The 20,115-nt window shown below is 37.7% G+C and overlaps 1 protein-coding gene across 1 annotated transcript in view; it reads right to left on the bottom strand.

Moving 5' to 3' along the window:
- The window catches only part of ctnna2 (catenin (cadherin-associated protein), alpha 2), a 535,329-nt gene that overhangs the window by 4,216 nt on the left and 510,998 nt on the right, over window positions 1–20,115 (bottom strand). Inside the window, exons 12-16 of the mRNA XM_082164839.1 lie at window positions 18,333–18,533; window positions 12,276–12,427; window positions 9,316–9,429; window positions 5,953–6,134; window positions 4,864–4,969 (exon numbers count right to left, since the gene is read on the bottom strand). Coding sequence (XP_082020965.1) covers window positions 4,864–4,969; window positions 5,953–6,134; window positions 9,316–9,429; window positions 12,276–12,427; window positions 18,333–18,533 — 755 coding nt within the window. The remainder of the gene's footprint in view (window positions 1–4,863; window positions 4,970–5,952; window positions 6,135–9,315; window positions 9,430–12,275; window positions 12,428–18,332; window positions 18,534–20,115) is intronic.

Here is a 20,115-nt window from a genome sequence, read left to right as displayed (position 1 = left end):
GTCATGACCACATTCACCAATGCAACCCAACCTGGCAGCCCTCTACGGCAGTGTTTTGCAACCCAACAAAATTGTTTACAAAAAAGTAAATGAAACCGTCTCAAAATCATTTAAATCGATTAATATCAGTAAAACTGCAAAGGTCCAACAATGTGGCCAATAATTACATTTTCCCAACAAATTGACATTGAATTTGACAAATTCTGTGTAGTCAGGGTCGCATTTTCTTTTCAGTTGTGTCCATGTCCAGTCCATGTTAGTTAATCTGTCATTTGGTAGAATGTAATCAAATTAGACAGAAACTAGCAATAAAATGCATATTTGATTACTTTTAATTAGCACTGTTTTTTGACAACCACAGCTGTAAGATATTCGATCATTTTACATGTACCTCATCGTGCACCAAACCATTCATCACACTATATACATAAAATAAAGCATATCCTTTGATGGCTTTTGTTTCGAAATTGTTTTGTCTTTTCCAGCATTGAGGAGCAGCTTGATTATTGAGCACCCGGTTCTGTTTAACACCGCCTACTCAGAGATTCTTTCTGAAATGAATGCGCTCCCTTGATGCGTCCTGAGAACCCCAGATGGCCATTAGATGTAAATACTGTGTTAGTGGGTTTGATAAGGGACAAGTCAAGCCACCTGTTCAGACTACCTAATATACACAGCATGCGTGTGTTAGATTTGGTAGTAGGGAGAATGGATTGCTGCTATGGGAGGAACACATTGACCTAAAGGGAGGGGTGTTCTGGAAAGCAGGAACTGTCTGGCCATCTCCGATGTGCTTGTACACTCGGATTACACACTGATCAGCAATGTGATCAGGTTCCCCCTCACTATTCTCCCTTTATCTAAGAGAAAAGAAATACTGCAAGAAAACAACAAAAACAACACGAGGCCTGGCCAGTGGTGACACAGCAGGTTTCAGGCTTCTCATATCTTTTTGATCAGTGTCCCAGTGTTGATGACAACAAAAGGATAATTCCTATTATGCAGAACCCTTTTGACAATGAATGCGCTAGTGTCAATTTAAGGAAATATGTCTCTAAAGAGGGATACAAGACTGGTCAAGTTGATGCACTTTATTACATACAGCTCAGGGGTGTTCAATGCTCCTGGAGGACCAATCTCCAAAAAGTTTAGGTAATTGGGTTTACAGTTTTTTTCGATTGCTAAACGACAGTGAGCACAACTGGAGCTACATGTGCAAAACTCTAACTACAGTCTGCACTACCAACAGTCACCTGAGCGAAACAGTTCACATCACCTGCAAAACTCACTCCAAGCAACACAACTCTTAACACATGGCTCAAAACAGCTCAGTGCAGCCAAACACTACACACAACCCTCACTGAGATAACACACACTGTCACTCAGAACACACTGAGAGGAAAAACACTAGCATCAAACACCAATACAGAAAATACTAACTTTTCATCTTTACAGTTTGAACAATTTCAGTGATTTCAAGTAATATTTTCTTCAAAGAAAAGAGTGACATTCTTTCACATGATTTTTAAAATTTTTTAGAACATAACAATTATTTAAGGTAAATGAAAATAAGCTGTTTGCTTCAATAGTCTGTAGAGAAAAAAAAGGTAGAAACTGAAAGTACATACTGTAATTCAAAATGAGTCTTTCTGAGCTCTACCTATATGCGTATATATGTGTGTGTGTGTGTGTGTAACAAGTCTAAAACAAGACACCTGCTTAGCCTTTCAGCTGAAATTGCAGTCAGCAGTGTTTGAAAGGCACAAGGCTGAAATCTATTCTGTTTTGAATGTGTGGTTCACAGTTTTGACAGCAGTGTGTTAGCATTTGAACAAAGTGCTGTAAATCCACAGTGTTGTGCAGGTTGTGGTTAAAGTCATGGGATAAGTGTGTAGAGTTTTGAAAACTGTGTTCAAGCAATGAAAAACGAACTAGAGTTTGGTCCACATGAACTGCAGCTGTGCAGACTGTAGTTAGAGTTTTGCACATGTGACTCCAGTTGAGCCCACTGTCGTTTAGCAATCGAAAAAAAACTGTAAATAACTAGAAATATTTAAAATACAAAAATTAACACAGTATACAGAATAATGCATTACAAAAGTATTTTTAATGCATTTATTTGGCCTTGTAATGCACCTTATAATGCATTGCATGGTCTCATGAATAATTACAACCAGAGTTACAATACGAGTTAAAATACATTATAATACTTATGTTACACCTTTAGAAAGCATAATGCGTTGGCAAACGACCAATTTCAGATGTACAGTAACAAAGAATCTGCAAATATTATAATGCATTTTAACTTATTTTAAAAATACTTATTTTAAAATATACAATACGTTATAGTGTACATTATTGACCTTTATAATGCATTATACATAAAGGCTTTAAGTATTACAACAACAAAAAAATCATGAATTTCAACAAATTTGTCATCATTATAGTCAGATGCTGCATCTGCATTCATTTTCTCACTGACTCACTCTCTGCAGGAAATGTGGATCTCTATTGGCAGAGTATCTCAGCCCTGGCATGTAAAAATGAACCATATGTAGCAATCCTGAAGACCCTGGTTTTGTGCTGTGGTTTCCCCACCAAAACATGTATGTGTCTGGAAGATATCATTAAGGATGTGTCTTTGATTAAGGATATTAGGTAAAGTGAGTCGATTTTTTCTAAGTTAAGATTGGCTAATTAGTTGTTAGTATAGAGCAGTCCTTTTGAAGTAGAAGTTAATTAAGGAGGTGGAGGCAAGTGAAGTAATCAGTGAACGAGTTCTTATTGAGCAGCCATCACTGTAGCCTCATCCCTCATTGCATGAAGACCAAGCTTGTGTAAAAACCTGTGACTCTACCTGTGCAACAGTGGAGTGAGCGACAAGCAGCGACAACACGCAGCATGCTAGGCTAAGTCTTCTTTTCTTTTCTCTCTTAATACTCTCTTGTTTCCTGTCATGATCTTACCATGTTCTCTCACTACTTCCCTGAAGTATATCACAGGTGCAAGTCTAAACATGTCTGCACACAAAACAATTGCACCACTGGTTACCTGTGTTCTCTTGGTTGTTACACATCATGGTCTGTCAGTTGGCCAGCAACAAAGTTGAGTTCATCCCTGTTTTTTTGTTTTTTTCAGTCAGTCAAAACGCAACATTTTGCCTTTGACTGAAACATGGACCACCAAAACCAACCAACTCCTTCACTACCGACTTTGTCCTATTCCATGCTTCTCGCCCAAGTGGGCTGGGTGGCTGAAAAGTTTGCTCATTTTCAACAATTTCACATTTTAGAACATGTTTAAACTTAATTTTCTGAGCTTTTAACAGAGGTATGTGTATTGCACATAATAGAAGACATTGTTACCATCCATTAGATTTAATTGTAGGAGAAAAATCTACCTAATTGGTATGCTTTTTTGATCTTCCGGGTTTAAATTTGTCTTCATGTTAACGTCATGTGATTTTTTTATTTTTTTTATTTTTTTATCTGTAGTACATCAATGATTCACCTGTGTCTCATAATTATTCATGAGATTACATGTCCTTATCCTATGAAAAGACACCTTGCTTAGTTATTAATGAGAGTGCATGTTGATCTCCAATGACGGCTTCAAGTTGTGAGATCTCACAAATCATAAATAAATGTTTGTTTTTGTTACAGGAACAAGTTGTACAGTTTAGCATATGAGAGTTGTACAGTTTCTACAGTTTTCTTCCATAGACCCTCAAGTCTCCAACACAAACACGATTCATCTACACAGTGAGAATAACCGGTCTTTGAAACTCCTTAAATATAACCGATCTAACTGCTTATTAAAACACCACAAAATAAGCCTCAAAAGTATTATAGCGGGTTCATATATGATTTCAATGGCGTAAAAATCCTAATGGTTGTGCATTTATTTGTCCATTAAATTATAGCTGTCACAGTATATGTATGCATTTGTGTAAGTTACGGTTGGCTTATAAAACCATGTGTTTATTTTGTTGCATTTAATGGTAAATTGCAGGGTGCATTTGTGGGAAGCTTTGATATTTTTAACTCAATGAGAGCAAAATAAAACTGAATCAGAAGTCGTTGTCATTCTCTCTTCTTCCCCCTCCAACCCGCAGCTTAATACATCTTTTATTTGTAGCATTTTTCAAAACTCTGGTGAGAACTAACTGGTGCTGAAACAGGGTGTTTTATGAACCTTTAATACTCACCAAATTCACCCCTCACTCTGACCAATCAAGCCTCTGAGCTTTCAGGAAAAAAAAGGTACAAAACTTATCAATGGGGAGGTAATCTTTCAAAATGTATGGCTTTGAACCCTATTTACCCCTAAAGGGTGCATATTAGTACCTTTTGTACCATTTAAAAAAAAAAAAATTCTGAGAGTCTGCAGATGATCCAGAACACGACAGCGTATCTGCTCTTCAATCAGCCAATGAGGGCCCATGTCACACATCTCTTATTCTCACTCCACTGGCTTCCTGCAGTAGCCAAGAATCTATTTTCAAATCAACCATATGAGCAAATAACACTAACGTGTATGACTTCCATCAAAAAACAAATAAATAAATAAATAAATGTGCATAATATTTCATGAGAACATGAAAATGCACTAAATACAGTAGCAGGAACAAGCAAAGACAGTGCATGATATAGTAGCTGCCATCAAGACTCATAAGCATATCCTTAGCTTTTCTTTACTTCACAAGAGGTACAGTTGATTAAACGTTAAAAAGTGTCAGTCAGCAGGTTCTGAAGATGGTGCTCATCTAATAATAAATTCAACACCTCATAGGAGCTCATTATTTTAAACACAACCCTGGGCTTTGATCTCACAGACAAATGGGGAATAAAAGGGTATTCTGACCTGGTCAGCCACGGCACGGGCGAGCTTGTCCATTCTGGATCCGGCCTCTGCGATTTTCTTTGCGGCATTGATCACGTCAGAGGAATTCTTCAAAGGGCCTTTGCCCCTGTGGTAACACAAAAACCCAGATTGTAACTCCATTAGCTGATTCCTCACAACAGGCAGAAAGCAAACTGCACAGGGCATGAAAGCAAGCAAGCCCACCACATACGCTAACAGATTTGAAGCAGCAAGAGCAAGTAACCTAAATAATAAATAACTCTTTCACATGGCTTCATTCTGATCAAATATTTTTGTATAATGATCTACAAAATGTATATTTGATCATTGTTCTTAACTCTTTCCCTGACAGTGTTGTTTTTAATGCATTTTTGATCATTTTCACAAAAGTTTAATGGCCGCCAGAATATTTTGTTGTATGAATATCTGAACAAGCAATATATAAAAATAAAGAACTGACCCTCTGCTTGTAAACAAACAAACACTTCTTATTTTATTTTATTCTAGCTTTATTTTAGTTTTAGCAACATTTGCATGTGGGTAAGTTTCATAAAAAAACAACATTGAGCAAAAAGCTGAGAAAATCATGTTTTTGTCAAAGACTACTTCTTGATCGGATTTGGAACGATAAACAAAACATAGATGGAGTAAATCGAGTCCATCAACACACCTAACGCTTGCACAGTCCTATAGCTCGTCCTGGGTTGACATTTCATTGAGTAACATTTGGCAGTTTTGATATCTAAGCTGTTTAATGTTGAAAATCAAGTTATTTTACATATGCATCTGCTTACATATGCTATCGCTTGTTTCTGCTTCTTTTTTGCCTGTGTTTTAATCAGGAGATAATATACTCTTTCAGAAGATGCATAATAGCGCCCCCTACCTTCTAATAGTGAAAACACGGAAAGCCGGAAAATTCCGTCAATGGCGGGGAAAGTGTTAATATTTCAATGTAATGCATTTATTTGTAGGATAATGTACCGATATTATCACGAAATAAACCCCGGTTGAAATGAGACCCTTTGGCTTCACGTTATCTCTTAACTATTTCCAGTATTCTCATTGTTGACATGTGGATTGATGTACCTGGTGAAGTCAGTCATCTCCATCATGATCATACACATTTGCTTGGCCAGCACGATGATATCGTTTCCATTGTCATCCCACTTGGCGACCTCTGCGTCCAGCTTGCTCTTTTCCTGCCTGAAGCTCTCCACCTGTTCGGCAATCTTGGCCTTCTCTTCCTGAGGCAGCTGAGCCATGATGGCCTATGAGGGGTAGCGATATGACACAAGATAAAGATCAGTTACACACATTTTGCAATTGTGCAAACACGTGCCCTTGTTTCTTGTTAAAAGTTTGTGAAGAAAGTACCATCCATTTAGGTTGACTTTGTTTAACCCCACTGAAATACCTCTGTATAAGGTTTTGAAACTTAACACTTAATCATAAACCCCATGACATCTCATGCTCATAAAGAGAAAATCCATCCTCTTTTCTTTCCCCCTCTTCTTGTCAAGGAATAAATTCTCGCTCCGTAGCGATTCTGAGCCTGTCCAAAAGGGTATTAATCTCTTTGCAAGGTCACAGGAACCGTTAAGGCGCAGTATTATTTGTGAGATAAATGTATAATTACCTCACTTCTTACACCAGTCAATGAATTATGCATTTGTTCAACGTTCTGTTGGAGCAGACGGACCGGACCATGGCAGGGGACTCTGAATGCCTTTAAGTGCGCGATCACCATAAGATGGTTTTGGCAAAAAAAAAAGTCTGTGCCGTACAAGTCTGAATTTGTAGTGTGACAAGTCAGAAATCTTTTCCGCAGTTTTGTCTGAATTTATAAGTGGCAATACGCCATCATAGCCAAAGGATGTCATAACATAAGAGCTAATTAAGAGCCAGCTGCTCATTTAAGATTTGTAGCTTTTTGCTTGTTTATTTAACAAGCAATTACACACTAAAAAGAAAAGAAGTCCTCAGAGAAAATGCTATTAAAAGATGAAAATGATTTCTTTTTCAGATAGCGCACACTCCTGGGCATTTCAAATGGAGGGCTGATGCAACGGTGACTGTGTCCGAATAAAATATAAAATATATCTTTTTTTTTCTTGTACAGCATAAATGTATCTATCACTGCCTTTGATATCCCACAAGCCTATCCGATGGGATCTGCAAGAGCGGTCGAAAGGACTGTAACAAAGTTTTTGCTTGGTTATAACTAAAGCTTATTTAAAAGTCTTTATTTAAATTTAAGGTTGTCTCGTTTTAGCTTGGAAGTTGTTTTACCACCCGTGCATCCAATCAGAAACATACCCATCCCAGGAGCCAATCAGCTCTCTTTGTATGTCTTTGAAGCAGCCAATCAGCATTAATATGCTGCTGCATGGTTAATCCCAACTCCTCTGGTCCTAAAAGTGGATGTGATGAATGGAAAGAAGGTGAATAGAAGGGGGGAGAGCCTATTTCTTCCTCTTGCCTTGCTCAGAATTCACTTATCCCAAATCTCTCTGGCTCCTAACCGATAACAAGAGAGGGTGCAGGCAGCTTAATGCTCCAACAAATCCTTCCCCATACGCACCGGTGCCGATTCATTCAACACACTCATATTGTGTGCCGAACGTCTGCACACGCATGTGTGTGTGCTTCTGGATTAGAAATCCCTCAGAAAAGCTTTTTAATTTTTCTCATTTGAAATAAAGTGGCCTAGATACAGGAGTTCAATTTTATGGCTGACCTATCAGCAATGTTATCCTATCATGGAGCAAAGAGATAGAGCAGTGTGTATGTGTGTGTCTGAAAGTGAGTCAGTGAACAAATGCCTGCTCTTATTTCTCTTTTATGAGAACTCAAAATCCATAAAACTTAAAGTCATAGACTATATCAATATGAAAGTAGTGACACGCATATTTGATTTGTAAAAAACATTCACTCAATGTAACATTCAGCATCTATGCATACGGCGCCGCCTGAACTCCTGAACTGAGTTTACTAGTGAGCGAAATGTTTTTCCACGGTCATTTTATTTTGTCAATTGGTTGCTGTTCTCAAGGAATGACCCTGTTTTTTCTTCTCCACAGCAGTTTTTCTTTTAGCCTAGTCTATTATTCCAATACAAATGATAATTTCCTCTCATTCATGGAAGATAATTTATTCTCAAGAGTAATTGGTATCAAACAGGGTTATGGTGTGTATTTGCGCGTGAATGTCAGCAGTACTCCACAGCTACATACTGATATTCTTGTAATGTCTCATAAGCAGCCCACTGAGCACTATTCACACATACACTAATGTGGATTAAGCCTTGAACCCCAGTGAGCTCTGCCGTCAAATGCCGGCTGACACACGCACACAAGGGGGGGTGACACTGCCAGAAGTCTCATTTGCAATCATATTTTAACAACTACAGTCTCTGCAGACAGAGTTTACAAAACTGAGACCAAAATTATTCTTGTGTAAAGCATTTGATTCTGCTGGAAATGTATGCATCTGATGCATAAAACATGATCCTCTGCTATGTTAAATACTAAAGCTTATATATAGGCTCTGTTCCTTAAGCCAACATCGCTGCCTGCAGAGCATTCCCTTCTAAGGCAGCCTCCTAACTAAAATGGAACCTTATTACTGAACGAACATTCAACAAAGTTAGCAATTCTGAGCAATATTTTTTTGTTGTGACACTCACTGTATTTTTGATTAAGTTTCCTGTTAGCAGGTTGCTGAGGTAAAAGGTTGGTTAAACTGCCATTTTAGTAGACTTCTTTACTAACTTGCTGTATTGAAGGAATTATAATCAACATTTCTCTTGCTTCGTCCACCATCTTAGATGTGTCCCTTGCTATTTTAAATATGAAACATATACTGTATATTGGCTCTGTCCCAAAACCTGCATTCCCTTCTAAAGTAGCATCCTAACCAAAATGGAACCTTATAAGTGACTGAACATTTTACACAGGCAGCAACTCTAAGCAATGTTTTGTGAGTAATATGATGTGCATTGTAGACTCGACTCCTAATTGATTTATATACAGTTAGCTGTTAGCATATTGCTAAGCTAAAACATTTGTAAAAATCAATCTTTCTTGCTGTATTGAAAGAATTCTAATCATAATTTTTCTTGCTTCAGCTTTCTTCAAAAAGGATATGAGCAGTGCTGACTTAGTATGCCTATTTAAAAATATGAATGTATGTATGAACCTGTTAGCTTCTAGAAAACTCTCGCCATTATTCACAGCGGAGGATAAATAATGTTTCGTTCTCTAAAAAGTGAGAGACACGTTGTGTGCATGCACTTGAGTGACTGGCACTCTTGTTATTCTGAAACTAGATGTAATTTACAGCAGACACGCTCAGCGGAGTGATAAGTGTTTTGTATTGTGAGCGTAAACCTGATGGAAATGACAGGAGGAACCAGAGATGTTGTTCGTGTGTCACGTAGGAGTCACTCACCCTTGCGCTCTGTCCAGCAATAAGTTGGTCATCTTCTGTCTGGACGCTGGTGCGGCTACGGGCGTCATAGTCTTCTTGTTCAAAATCAGAGTCGTCTTCAAGCTCTTCTGGAGTCTGAAATATATATAAAAAAATTATAATATTGACCATCCTTGTAGCCATCCATACCATAACTTTGTGGCGTTTGATAAAAAAAAAAAATACTGTCATCAGTTACCCACCCAATCTTTTTCTTATTGTTATTTATAATTTCACGGAAAAGAGCGATCAGTTTATTATTTGAAATTCACATTTTGTGCATACGGGTTTGAACAACATGACAGTGTCAATGATGTATGAATGATTCATTTTTGAGAGAACTATTCCTTTTAAAGTCTCCTAAATAGAATTTTTGCTTTCACCTTTTAGTTTCAAAACTGGTCTGGAGAGACTGATACTTTTTAAGTCTTGGGTTTCTATCGACAACAACTTTCTTCGCCTTGTTTAACCTTCCATCTATATTTTAAATGTACTCTACTAGAGTACCGATGTCCTCTGTCCTAATGCTAAACTTGGTGACAATTTGGGGCACAACATTTGACAGACGCCACTACCGGCTGTGCATTTCTACACAATGAAGGGCGAAGGACCTCTGATCCAACATAAAGACGTGTCAACCATTAAACCAGTCAAATCTCAATAAATAATTCATTCATCCCACAGTTTGAGTTACTAGTGACTTGCATCATTGTTCAATTCCCTTTTGGCTTTCTTGTGAGTAATATAAAAAGTTCCCTCGTAAAGTGGGATCAAACAATATGTGAAGGGGGAAAGGCCTCTAGGTTCTTCAGGGTTTAGATGTGATCTGTTTTCTTGTATTCTGCCTACCAGTAGTTTCAACATCAGTCCCACTAAGTGACTAATGAGCAAATTGGAGACAAAGAAAAGAGAGTGTATCTTGACAGCCGCCACGGTTTCAGCCACTCTGAGCGGCAGTGGCAGTAACTTATGGAGATATTCTTTTGATTGAATAAAGTAAATTATAGCAAACTAGCAAAGTCTTCTTTGTTACTCGTTTTAATGAAGATCCCAGTGGATCGAGATTTCACGTAGACATAAAAGTGTATAGACAATGAAAAAAGGAGTGTACATTTGTGCGCAAACCCATCTTGGTTTGATTTTTCTTCCCAAGTTTTTCAGCAGGATACAATCCTTGACAAATAACTGTGTGTGTGTTGGTACTTTCTTTTCACTGCTACTCTGGGAGCTGTACTATTTGCAAAACTTAAAAGCAGCCACCAACACATTCACACACACTGCATGATCTATCTTTGTGATTCATTTTGTGGGGTGGGGGGTGGTTCGGGGAATCAATAAAAAAAAAAGTTAAAATAAGTAGGATCTCTATTTACAATTATCACTCTGTTCCAAACCATCTCCAAACTCAGCTTGACATTATTTACTGGCAAATTATTATTTACTGTTCAATATTGTTTGATGTTCCCACAGAGGAAGTGTGCATCTTAGAAATTGCCTTTTTGCAACAAAAAGACGTGTTTATTAGTTCAAACCAAATGGATTCGAACTCTGTAAACAGAATATACACAGTGAACAAAGGCATAAACAAATCAACAGTCTAACATACTCTTATTGTATAACCAGGACATACCGTATACATTATATATGATAACATATAGCATTATTACTTCACAATATCTATATCAGGGCTTTTCAACTGCTACAGACACAGAGACCCCCAATATACAAAAGCTAGATTTTTCTAGAAACACTCTAGAATAACCTTGATTAAGAACATTTACCCCAAGAGGCTGCAAGGGAGTCAATGTTACAAAATGTTTTTAGAGGTGTCAAGGTTATTTATTTTATTATAATTAATATCTTTCTAAAAGAAGAGCTGCTCTACATTTATAAATAAATAAGTACTTTTCTATCATATGTTTAATGCCCAATATCAGCAGGATTTTGGCTTGACCCGTTTGACGTAGGGTGATTCGTAAACGGCAATGGGGTCAAGAATCGATCTTTTCATCTCGTATATGCCGCTTCAGCAGATTTTTTACGCTCTTGTTTCTGGAAGTCAGTTGCTAGTTTCGCCTTATTTGACATCACGCACGTCATTAAAGAGAGCAAGCGTCGATTGGTCGGGGAGCAACGCATAGTCTGCCATGTTTCTTGTCCATGACACGACAAGAATTAAGGAGTCAAAATCACATAATCTGACACAGTGACTATCGTAACAGACACAAAATACCATGTAGTCTGAACCTGGCATAAGAATAGTCTATTCTTTGACACTGTACCCATTGACTTGCTCAGCTACTTTTTAGCTGATGTTGTCGGGTAATATTCTCTGTGACGCTCTGGAATATAAATTTTATTTGATAAAATATTATATATTAATAAATAATAAATATATTTTGTTAATTTGAACTGTATTACCTTTTTCCTACTTTGATGTTAAGATGTATGAACCTGAATAGAAACATTTTCAATAGCAAGTAATATAGATGAATCAATAGATTATAATATCACTCTCACTATTTTTTCTTCCAGTATAAAGGGGTGTTTATTTTTCTGGATCATCATGGAGGATCATTCTTGGCATCAAAAGCCCTGCATTATGATAATGCTTAACATACCATTCGTTTAATATTAATTCAAACCATTTTAATGTCTATAAAAATGGCATGAATTGTTAAAGAAAATTTGATATGTTTTATATAACTTTTAGCAATATAACTTCTAATAATCCCCTGGAGTATGTTCACAGATATCTCAGGTTGAGAACCCTTGCCCTGTGTGATGGAGTCATAACCCACTACATTATTTTCAGATGAAATGTGTTTGATGTGTTGTTTTGTTATTTATCAATCCAAACCTCTGGGGTAATGAGCATCGTAAAAGCCCCGCTTGTGAAGAGCGAGCACCTCATGTGGTTCTCTAATTTGTACGCTACTCACTCTTATCATGAGGACTGCTTTCCTGATGTCACGCACACCGTCATAGACGAGGCGAGAGGCGTCTATGAACTCGTTCTCCTCGAATGGCTGCGGGGGGCTGGTGCTAAGAGCCTCGATGGCGACCTCAACCTGCTCTGCAAAGCGCGGCATCACTGATGGGAAAAAAAAGGACGTAGAGTATTGAGGTGAGCAAGAGCCTGAGAGAAAGCAAAAACAGAAAGACAGATACACAGAAAAAAAAACTTTTTCAAAAAGGGATTACACACATCCCTCAAAAGTCAGCCTTTCCCTCAGGTGCCAAACATATCAGAGAAAAGACAGAGTGAGAGGTGAGAAAAATGGAGAATATGTGATCTTAAGAAGCTAAGTGTCGAAATTCAGGCAAGCATGTCTATTTCTGCCATCTTCTCCCTGTCAGTCAGGCCCGAGGACATGGAATGCAGCGGGAGAGAAAGATGATAAAATGTCACCCTGAAAATATGTGAAAAGGGTGCCCTACGTCTGCAAATTAACCACTTCACCTTGATGGGAACATATGACCATAAGTGAGACCTCTTTAACCCAATAAAAAAAAATAATAATCAGGGGTTACACTTTATTTTTAGGTGTCATTGTTACAGTGTAATTATATATTTAAGTACTGAGTAATAATAAGCAACTACATGTACTTACTTTAGGGTTAGGGTAGGATTAGGGTTTGGTTGAGGGTTAGTTGCATGTAATTATGCATAATTTACTGTTATTTACTGTAAGTACATGTAACAAGGACACTGTAAAATAAAGTGTTATTAGTATCTTATCAGGTAACACTTTACAATAAGGTTCCATGAGTTAGCGTTAGTTAATGCATTAACTAACATGAATTACAATAATAATGGGCAAGCAATTCATTTGTTTCTGTATTTATATAAAAAATAAAAATAAAATTAAGTTAACTTTTTATTTTAATAATGTTTTAGTAAATGTTGAAATTAATATGAACTAAGATTAATAATTGCTCCAGAGGCTTTTTTTACTAATACACTATATAATATAACTAGTGTTAACAAGTGGAACCTTATTGTAAAGTGTTTCCAAAAATCACATCCGCTTGCTCTCTACTTCATCGGCCTTCAATTCAATTCACCCTTCTGTCTTGTTCCTCAGTAACGGGTAGTGAGATCTTCCCCCGCCACTAAACGCTGGCTGTAATAAGGGATTGTTTGACAAACAAGAGTTGAGTATGAACAATGTTGACAGACATTGATTGAGTGCAGCTGGAGGGTTGGGAAAGGTCCGCTAATGTGACATTAGTTTGATCTGTTTTTTTCTGATGAGCCATATTTCAGCGTTTACACTGAACAAATATGTTTGGACCACTTAACCTTAGCGTAACCGTTTTGATAAAAATCCTTATGGCTAATGCTGCGTAGTGGCAGTGAATGAAGACTTTTAAGTCAATTACATTTTGGTGAAATATCAATATAAAATGTTAAAAGCATTTTAGAGGGATCCGACAACGCTGTTATGAATCATGAGCTTTAAACTTTGGTGACTCCAGAGCAAAAATATGCTCATTACTTTGGACTGTATTCAACAAGTACCTTCCTTTGTGCTCCACAGCCCACCAATTCACACTCAACCTTTGGACCTGACACTGAATGACTTGTCTGCCTACTCTGAAATTGTGGCCAAGCACATCAAGGGAATAATATCCAAAATGACGTAAAAGTCTTGCGTTTCCATGACAATGTCACTGGTGGAGGGAAACTGTATTGTGATCTAATATCAACGCCCGAGACCACTTGGTGGTTGATGAAAAAAAGATGGGCAAAAGCCTCGTATTAAACCCTTGAGCAAACTGCAAAAAGATGCTCTTAAAATATTCAACACATGTATCGAGGAGAGGAGGAGGTCTCAGGATTTTTAAAAGCGAGGAACTGGGATATTATGACCCAAGATACACTTCTCCGTGGGGAAGGTGGGTCTTGTGAGCACACTTCTGTGACAAGAAAATTTTAGAGTGTTGCCATCAACCATCTAACCAAATCCAAGCCCAGAGAGCCAATCACAATAATGGCAGATGCAGATTTTGAAGAAAAGACCGGTCTTGAGATTTCTGATGGTTTTGATTATAGGCATCCGACTTGAGATTGACTTAAAAGGGGAGCAGTGGATGATCCATTTTGACAGCCATTTTGCCTATTTGCGTTTTAAAATGGACAATTTCAGAATGTCTATCGGCTAATGCAGAAAAGGTTAGATTTGAATTTCAAATGAACACATAAGAATTACAAAATTATGCAAAACATTCAAAAAGGTGCGGTAAAGGCTCTTTATTTGATTTCCTTTCTTCTTTCCAACCCAGTCTTGCTTTAACACATATTTAATTCATTTTAATCCACTTATTGGAGAGGCGTAAAATGAGCTTTAGGGAATTTTGCAGTGACTTTTAAATAGAAATATTTAAATGTTCTTCAAACCATTAATGAGTAAAGTTGCTGTTAGTGAGGAGCAAATTTAACTCAGACCAGTGAGGAATGATGAAAGGAGCTAATGAAAACCACGTTGGAAGGGATTATTTTCTTAAAGTGTTTAACGCCAGATAAAGCAAGCAGTCAGATATGTTCTATGATCCTTCAAATGTTTGTTTTTTGTTTTTTGTTTTTTTGAGACTGTATTTTGAATTCTATCATTCAAAATGCACATTTAAACTGGGTTTTATTTTCGAGAGGCTGAGGTCAGACCAGCCTAATGGTCTCAAAATGAAATACTAGAAAACGCAATGAGACATTCCTAATGCTAATAGGCCCTACAAAACACTGCAAGTAATTCGAAGTGGAGAACAAATTCATTTGAAAAAAATGAGGTCACTAGTAGTTTGGTTTCATTTACATTTTGCCCCTTAGGCTGTGGAATTAGTTAGCACTGCCCTTTCTTCAGGATCAGTATTTCTTTCTTTCTTCCTTTTTCTTTTTCATGAACAAACTATTGGACTCATTGTAGCGGGCAGGCATGGACTAATTCTATTATCCTTGTTGTTTTGCATGCCTCCTGTGTCTCACCATGCAGACTCTTGGGTCGTGATATGCTGAGGAATAACATTTTGTGGGGTCATTTGGATGTATGAAATCATTGCTGTTTTTAGAACCTGAGCAAACATGCCCTTCAACCTGTCAGTGAAACACTATATTTGCCATAAAAATCATGTGTGAGTCTACGTGTGTGTGTTAGACGGGGGGCAGTGATTAGGTGGCCACATTTCATCTCTGCATGGTCACCCTTTTGGCATGAGCCCTACTCACTCTGCCATACTCTATGACAGTATTGCTACTCATGCCTTCTTGGCACTATTACATCAGCCATATTTCTCATTTTTAATCTACTGGGGGGCTGAGCATAACCTTAATGATGGGGTAATTTTTCCCACATGAAGATTAGTTTGGATCGGAGAAAGGATGGAAAGGATAAAGAGAGGGGAAAGTCATCACGGGTTTGCTATTAGACTATTGATTTTCAGGCTCAAGGACACGATTCGAGATTCGTGGGTGCTATGTGCTGAAGGTCCTTCAACGGTGTATCTTTATAGAGCTTTGGACCAGCTGCACTTTTGTTATATTTACACTGCCTTGGGACGATAAAAAAAAAGGCCAGGATAAAGTTCGGTATGTCCTAATTAGGCTGTCTACCGATAAGGAACCAAACCAAAAAGTTGAAGAAATTGAAAAGAAAGTGTCAGGCACTTTTGAGGAAATGGTACAGCTAGTTTTTTTTACAAAGTTAGTGAATTGTAAGAATGATGGTCTGACTTTTTGTTGAGAGTGATTGAAATGAAGAAAAAAAGTCTGTCCTGGCTGACACATTTTTAACAAAACGTCCCCCCCCCCCCCCTCCCCTCCCCTCAGTGGATAATCAGAAATCAGAATAAAACTCAGTCAAAGTACAAATCAGTACCTGCGGTTTAACTCCCATTGCCCACTAGAACACTATGCTTGGGAATTCCCTCCATTATTAAATTGATAAAGCCACTTAGTTGAGTAGCAAACATCCTAATTAAATGGAAAACACATTCAAATGCTATACGCTTCTATTATACTAATTCGCTAACCTCAACATTACGCCTGGCCCAAACCTTCAAACTTTCAAAAATTCATTGACATTTTGCGTGCCAAGTCTTGTGCAATAATGAACGTTCTAGAAGAATCAATGCTGCAATGCTTTATGGTTCAATTCCATTTATGTGGTGGCACCATGTCCGTCATTTGAATTCACGGGGCATCAGACTAAATTTTTATGGGTGGCCCTCCCTCCCTTGGGCCTAATGAAGGCTATTTCACAGAAGAACTCAGTGGGTCCCTCTCATCAAAGGGCCTGGAACAACTTTCCCAGTTTCCCTCCTTCCTGATGACGTACAGCCCTGGGTGGCACACCAACATCCCAAAACAAAGACAGAAAGAGGGGAAAGGGCAAAATCTGACAAAAAGAACCGCCTCTTCAAAGTGAATACAGAGAAGATGAGAGCCAGTCTGGGCGTCCAGCCCTTTCACAATTCAATTATCACTCTCAATCAAGCATGCAGATATTCCTCTTGGTTTTACTGAAGCGACTAGCAGAACAGTTTTCCATTCAAGCTGAGCGAGCATTAACTGTTCAACTTGTGATTTCCGGAAAAGAGTTCTTTATCTTGAAAAAAAAAAAAAAGAAAAAAAAAAAAGACTAAGACGGTTATTTTATTTCACTGAAGGCGGTAATGAAATGTAGGATACTGTATTGTGTTTGGTTCTGATTAAGTCTCTAATAGCTCTAATAAAGGAGGAGATAAAATTATGAAATTAATTATGCAATTAAACATATTTTTTCATACATTGCAGCGGATAAGTTACATTAAGTACATGTGTCTCACTGTACAGAACTGTTATACAGATAGTGGTATCAACTCTCCGGTTGAAATTTCATGTTCTCTAATGTGGAGTTACATTTTTTTAATAATACAATACACAAAAAGGAGATAATTTCTCAAGAATGAATTGCGCCCACTTATAGGAATGAGGTAAATCATGATACAGTGCAAACGCACCAACACAATCTGATCTGAAAGTGGCTCAATTCCTGGTGGTTAGACCTCAATTCAAGGTCTAACCACCAGACTACTCATTATCACATCACTTTGACTTAGTTTGGAAGTTTCATATAAATATTCTAGTGATGTGAAGAAACAAAAAAAAGTTTATGGGACATATGAGTAGAAGATGATGAGAAGAACCAATGAAGATCAATTTGGAAACATTATGACTCCATTTGAATCTTCAGTTGGTCAGACGTCACAAATATGCATTTGCCTTTAGCCGTCAAAACAGCAGTAATATGATTAAAGTGGTAATTTCATAATAACAAAAATACTGCAGTATCTACCATGAAAGCAGGACTGTTATTTTCTTCCTCTCATATAGCGCTTGCTCTTCTAAACAAAGCATGCTGTCAGAATAGTCTAATGTAATGTTTTAGACAGAACAAGAGAAGCAGGACAAAGCGCTGCCGCCATAATAATATTTTGAGTGCTCATTTTCTAGCCACCCTCCATTTGTTGATTCCAAACAATCGTAGAAGTGCATTTAAATGGAACAACTACATCAAAAAGTGTCAGGTGAGATGTTTCTTACACATTAACACCTAAAATAGCAGCCTTTTTTGCTTCCTGTCAGATATTGTGACTTGAAAGCATTGGGAAAAAGCTATGCACAAATCTCTGCATTACTTGGTATGTTTTGGCCCTCGGCCTTGTCTGTCAGAGTCTAAATTGCCACCTCCTGAATGCTGGCACTAGACTGTGAAAGGTGGAGGGGTTGGGGGAAAACAGATGAAAAATGAATGAGCAAAGGATGAGTGCCAGAGGAGGGAACAGGTGGTATCTCCGGCCTCACCATCTTTTCTCATCTGTCTACCCTCTCTCCTTTAACTTCCTTCTTCCAAGAGCTTCCTGGTCTCCTCTGTCCATCTGTCCCCATCTCTACCATAAGTTCATCCTTTTGTGAGCATAAGATAAGTTCAGGACTCAGGTGTGTTTGTGATCTTTCTCACCAGTCTCAGAGAGGAGCTTGATGGACTCAAGAACACGCTCAGTGTAAACGCCAGGTTCATAGTTCTCCATCTCAGCATTAATAATGTGCACCACTCGAGCGGCTCGGCCCCGGATCGCCCCTGCTGTCCTATCCAGTGTGTCCACGTCCCCCTCCTGCAGGGCGATCACACACTTATTCACATCCTCCAGAATGTGGTTCTCTGTGGAGAGATGAGATAAAAAATGTAGAACACTTTCAAGCATTATTGTTGTCCAAGAACAATAGTAACATTTGACATTTTTTAAAGCATTACAAAAAAAAGCAAGAAAAAAGCATGTAAAGTAGCAAAAAAAAAAAGAAAAAAAAAAGAAAAAGATTGTATCTCCCTTTTAAAGAGGCCCAACAAAGTCTTGATTTTGTTTTTGGGGTTAATAGAATGGTTTACATGCTTGGATGCTAAAAAAAACCCCCATTATTTTTCACATATTTTACATTGTTGCAACACCTCTCTTCCCAGTCTGTCAGTAATGCTCTGTTTAGTTCCTGTCCCATTGAAGCCCCTTCTTCCGAAAAGCTCCAAGTGTGCTCTGATTGGTCGGCTGGACCAGTGTATTGTGATTGGTCATGTTTAGAAAATGTCATGTTTCATCACTCTAAAAAGGCAACTCAACCAGGTCTTTCTCCTTTTTTGCGTATGCCTTGGTCGGTAATTATTTAAATGAGGAATATGAATGTGACGTGTACTTCATCGGAATTAACTACAAAGTTTGAGGAAGTTCAGAAACAGTGCTTACTGAAATAGAGAATAACTCCCCTAAGACTTTGTGCTTTGTAACTTTGCAGACCTTTTTTCATGCTGAAATGTAAAAAAAGGAACATGGACTTTGACGGAATACTTGAATCACCCATGAACACCACAGCTCTGTATTTTGGAGCATGTGCACTAACTGCTCCGACATTCTCCTAAAACTACTTGCAAGACAACAGACCAAAAGCTTTCAAAGTGCTTCTCTGGGTTGACCTCATTAAACACTGGTTTCCTAATGAGGGTGTTATTTGTCTCCTGTTCTGATAAGAGCCTTCTTTAAGTAGCTTAGGAAAAAAATGCTTTGTTTATGGCAACCGGTCAAAAGTGCACTGCCTTAAATGATCTATAAGCGTGTTTAGATTTAGATAAAAAAGTGCAGCTGAATAACAAGGAATGATCTTGCATAAAGGCTAAACCAAATGCAAAGAAGGGGGAAAAAGATAATTACAGTATTTATTTATTTTTCTCAACAGATTCAAGAAAACCTATTCAGATGTCCTGGTATAGCACATATGCACTATTATTAAAAAGATCTTCAGCCTTTATATCCTTTTCCATGTAAAAGTATCAATGATTTCCCTGCTCTTGCAAAACACACTGTTTACATCTTTCCTGTGAAAGAAATGACATGTAATTGATTTCTTTGCAAGCAGAAAATATCAATTATATCTGAATTTCACAAGCACATGCAGGGCTCAACAATAAAGATGGCCATGAGCCAATGTGAGAGCGTTTCGGGCCAGTTGACAGATCTGTCACATGCCTTATTGAGCCAGTGCTGCATTGTAAATATGTTTTGTGTTGGCTGATCATAAACGGTATACGCTTTTTATGCCTTGTAAATTGAATTTTTTTGTCACTAATATGTGTAGTTGTCTAATATACTCATGAATAGAGTAGATTGGGAAAATATTTTTGCTGATAGAAAAAATTAATAAATAATGTGTGTCCAATAAATTCTTTCTGACACATACAAAAATATGTTGCAAAAAAT

This window comes from Leuciscus leuciscus (genome assembly GCF_965113295.1).
Source record: "Leuciscus leuciscus genome assembly, chromosome: 3".
NCBI classification, from domain to species: domain Eukaryota; kingdom Metazoa; phylum Chordata; class Actinopteri; order Cypriniformes; family Leuciscidae; genus Leuciscus; species Leuciscus leuciscus.
Note: the sequence above shows the minus strand (reverse complement) of the source record. Positions and strands in the feature narration are given on the sequence as shown.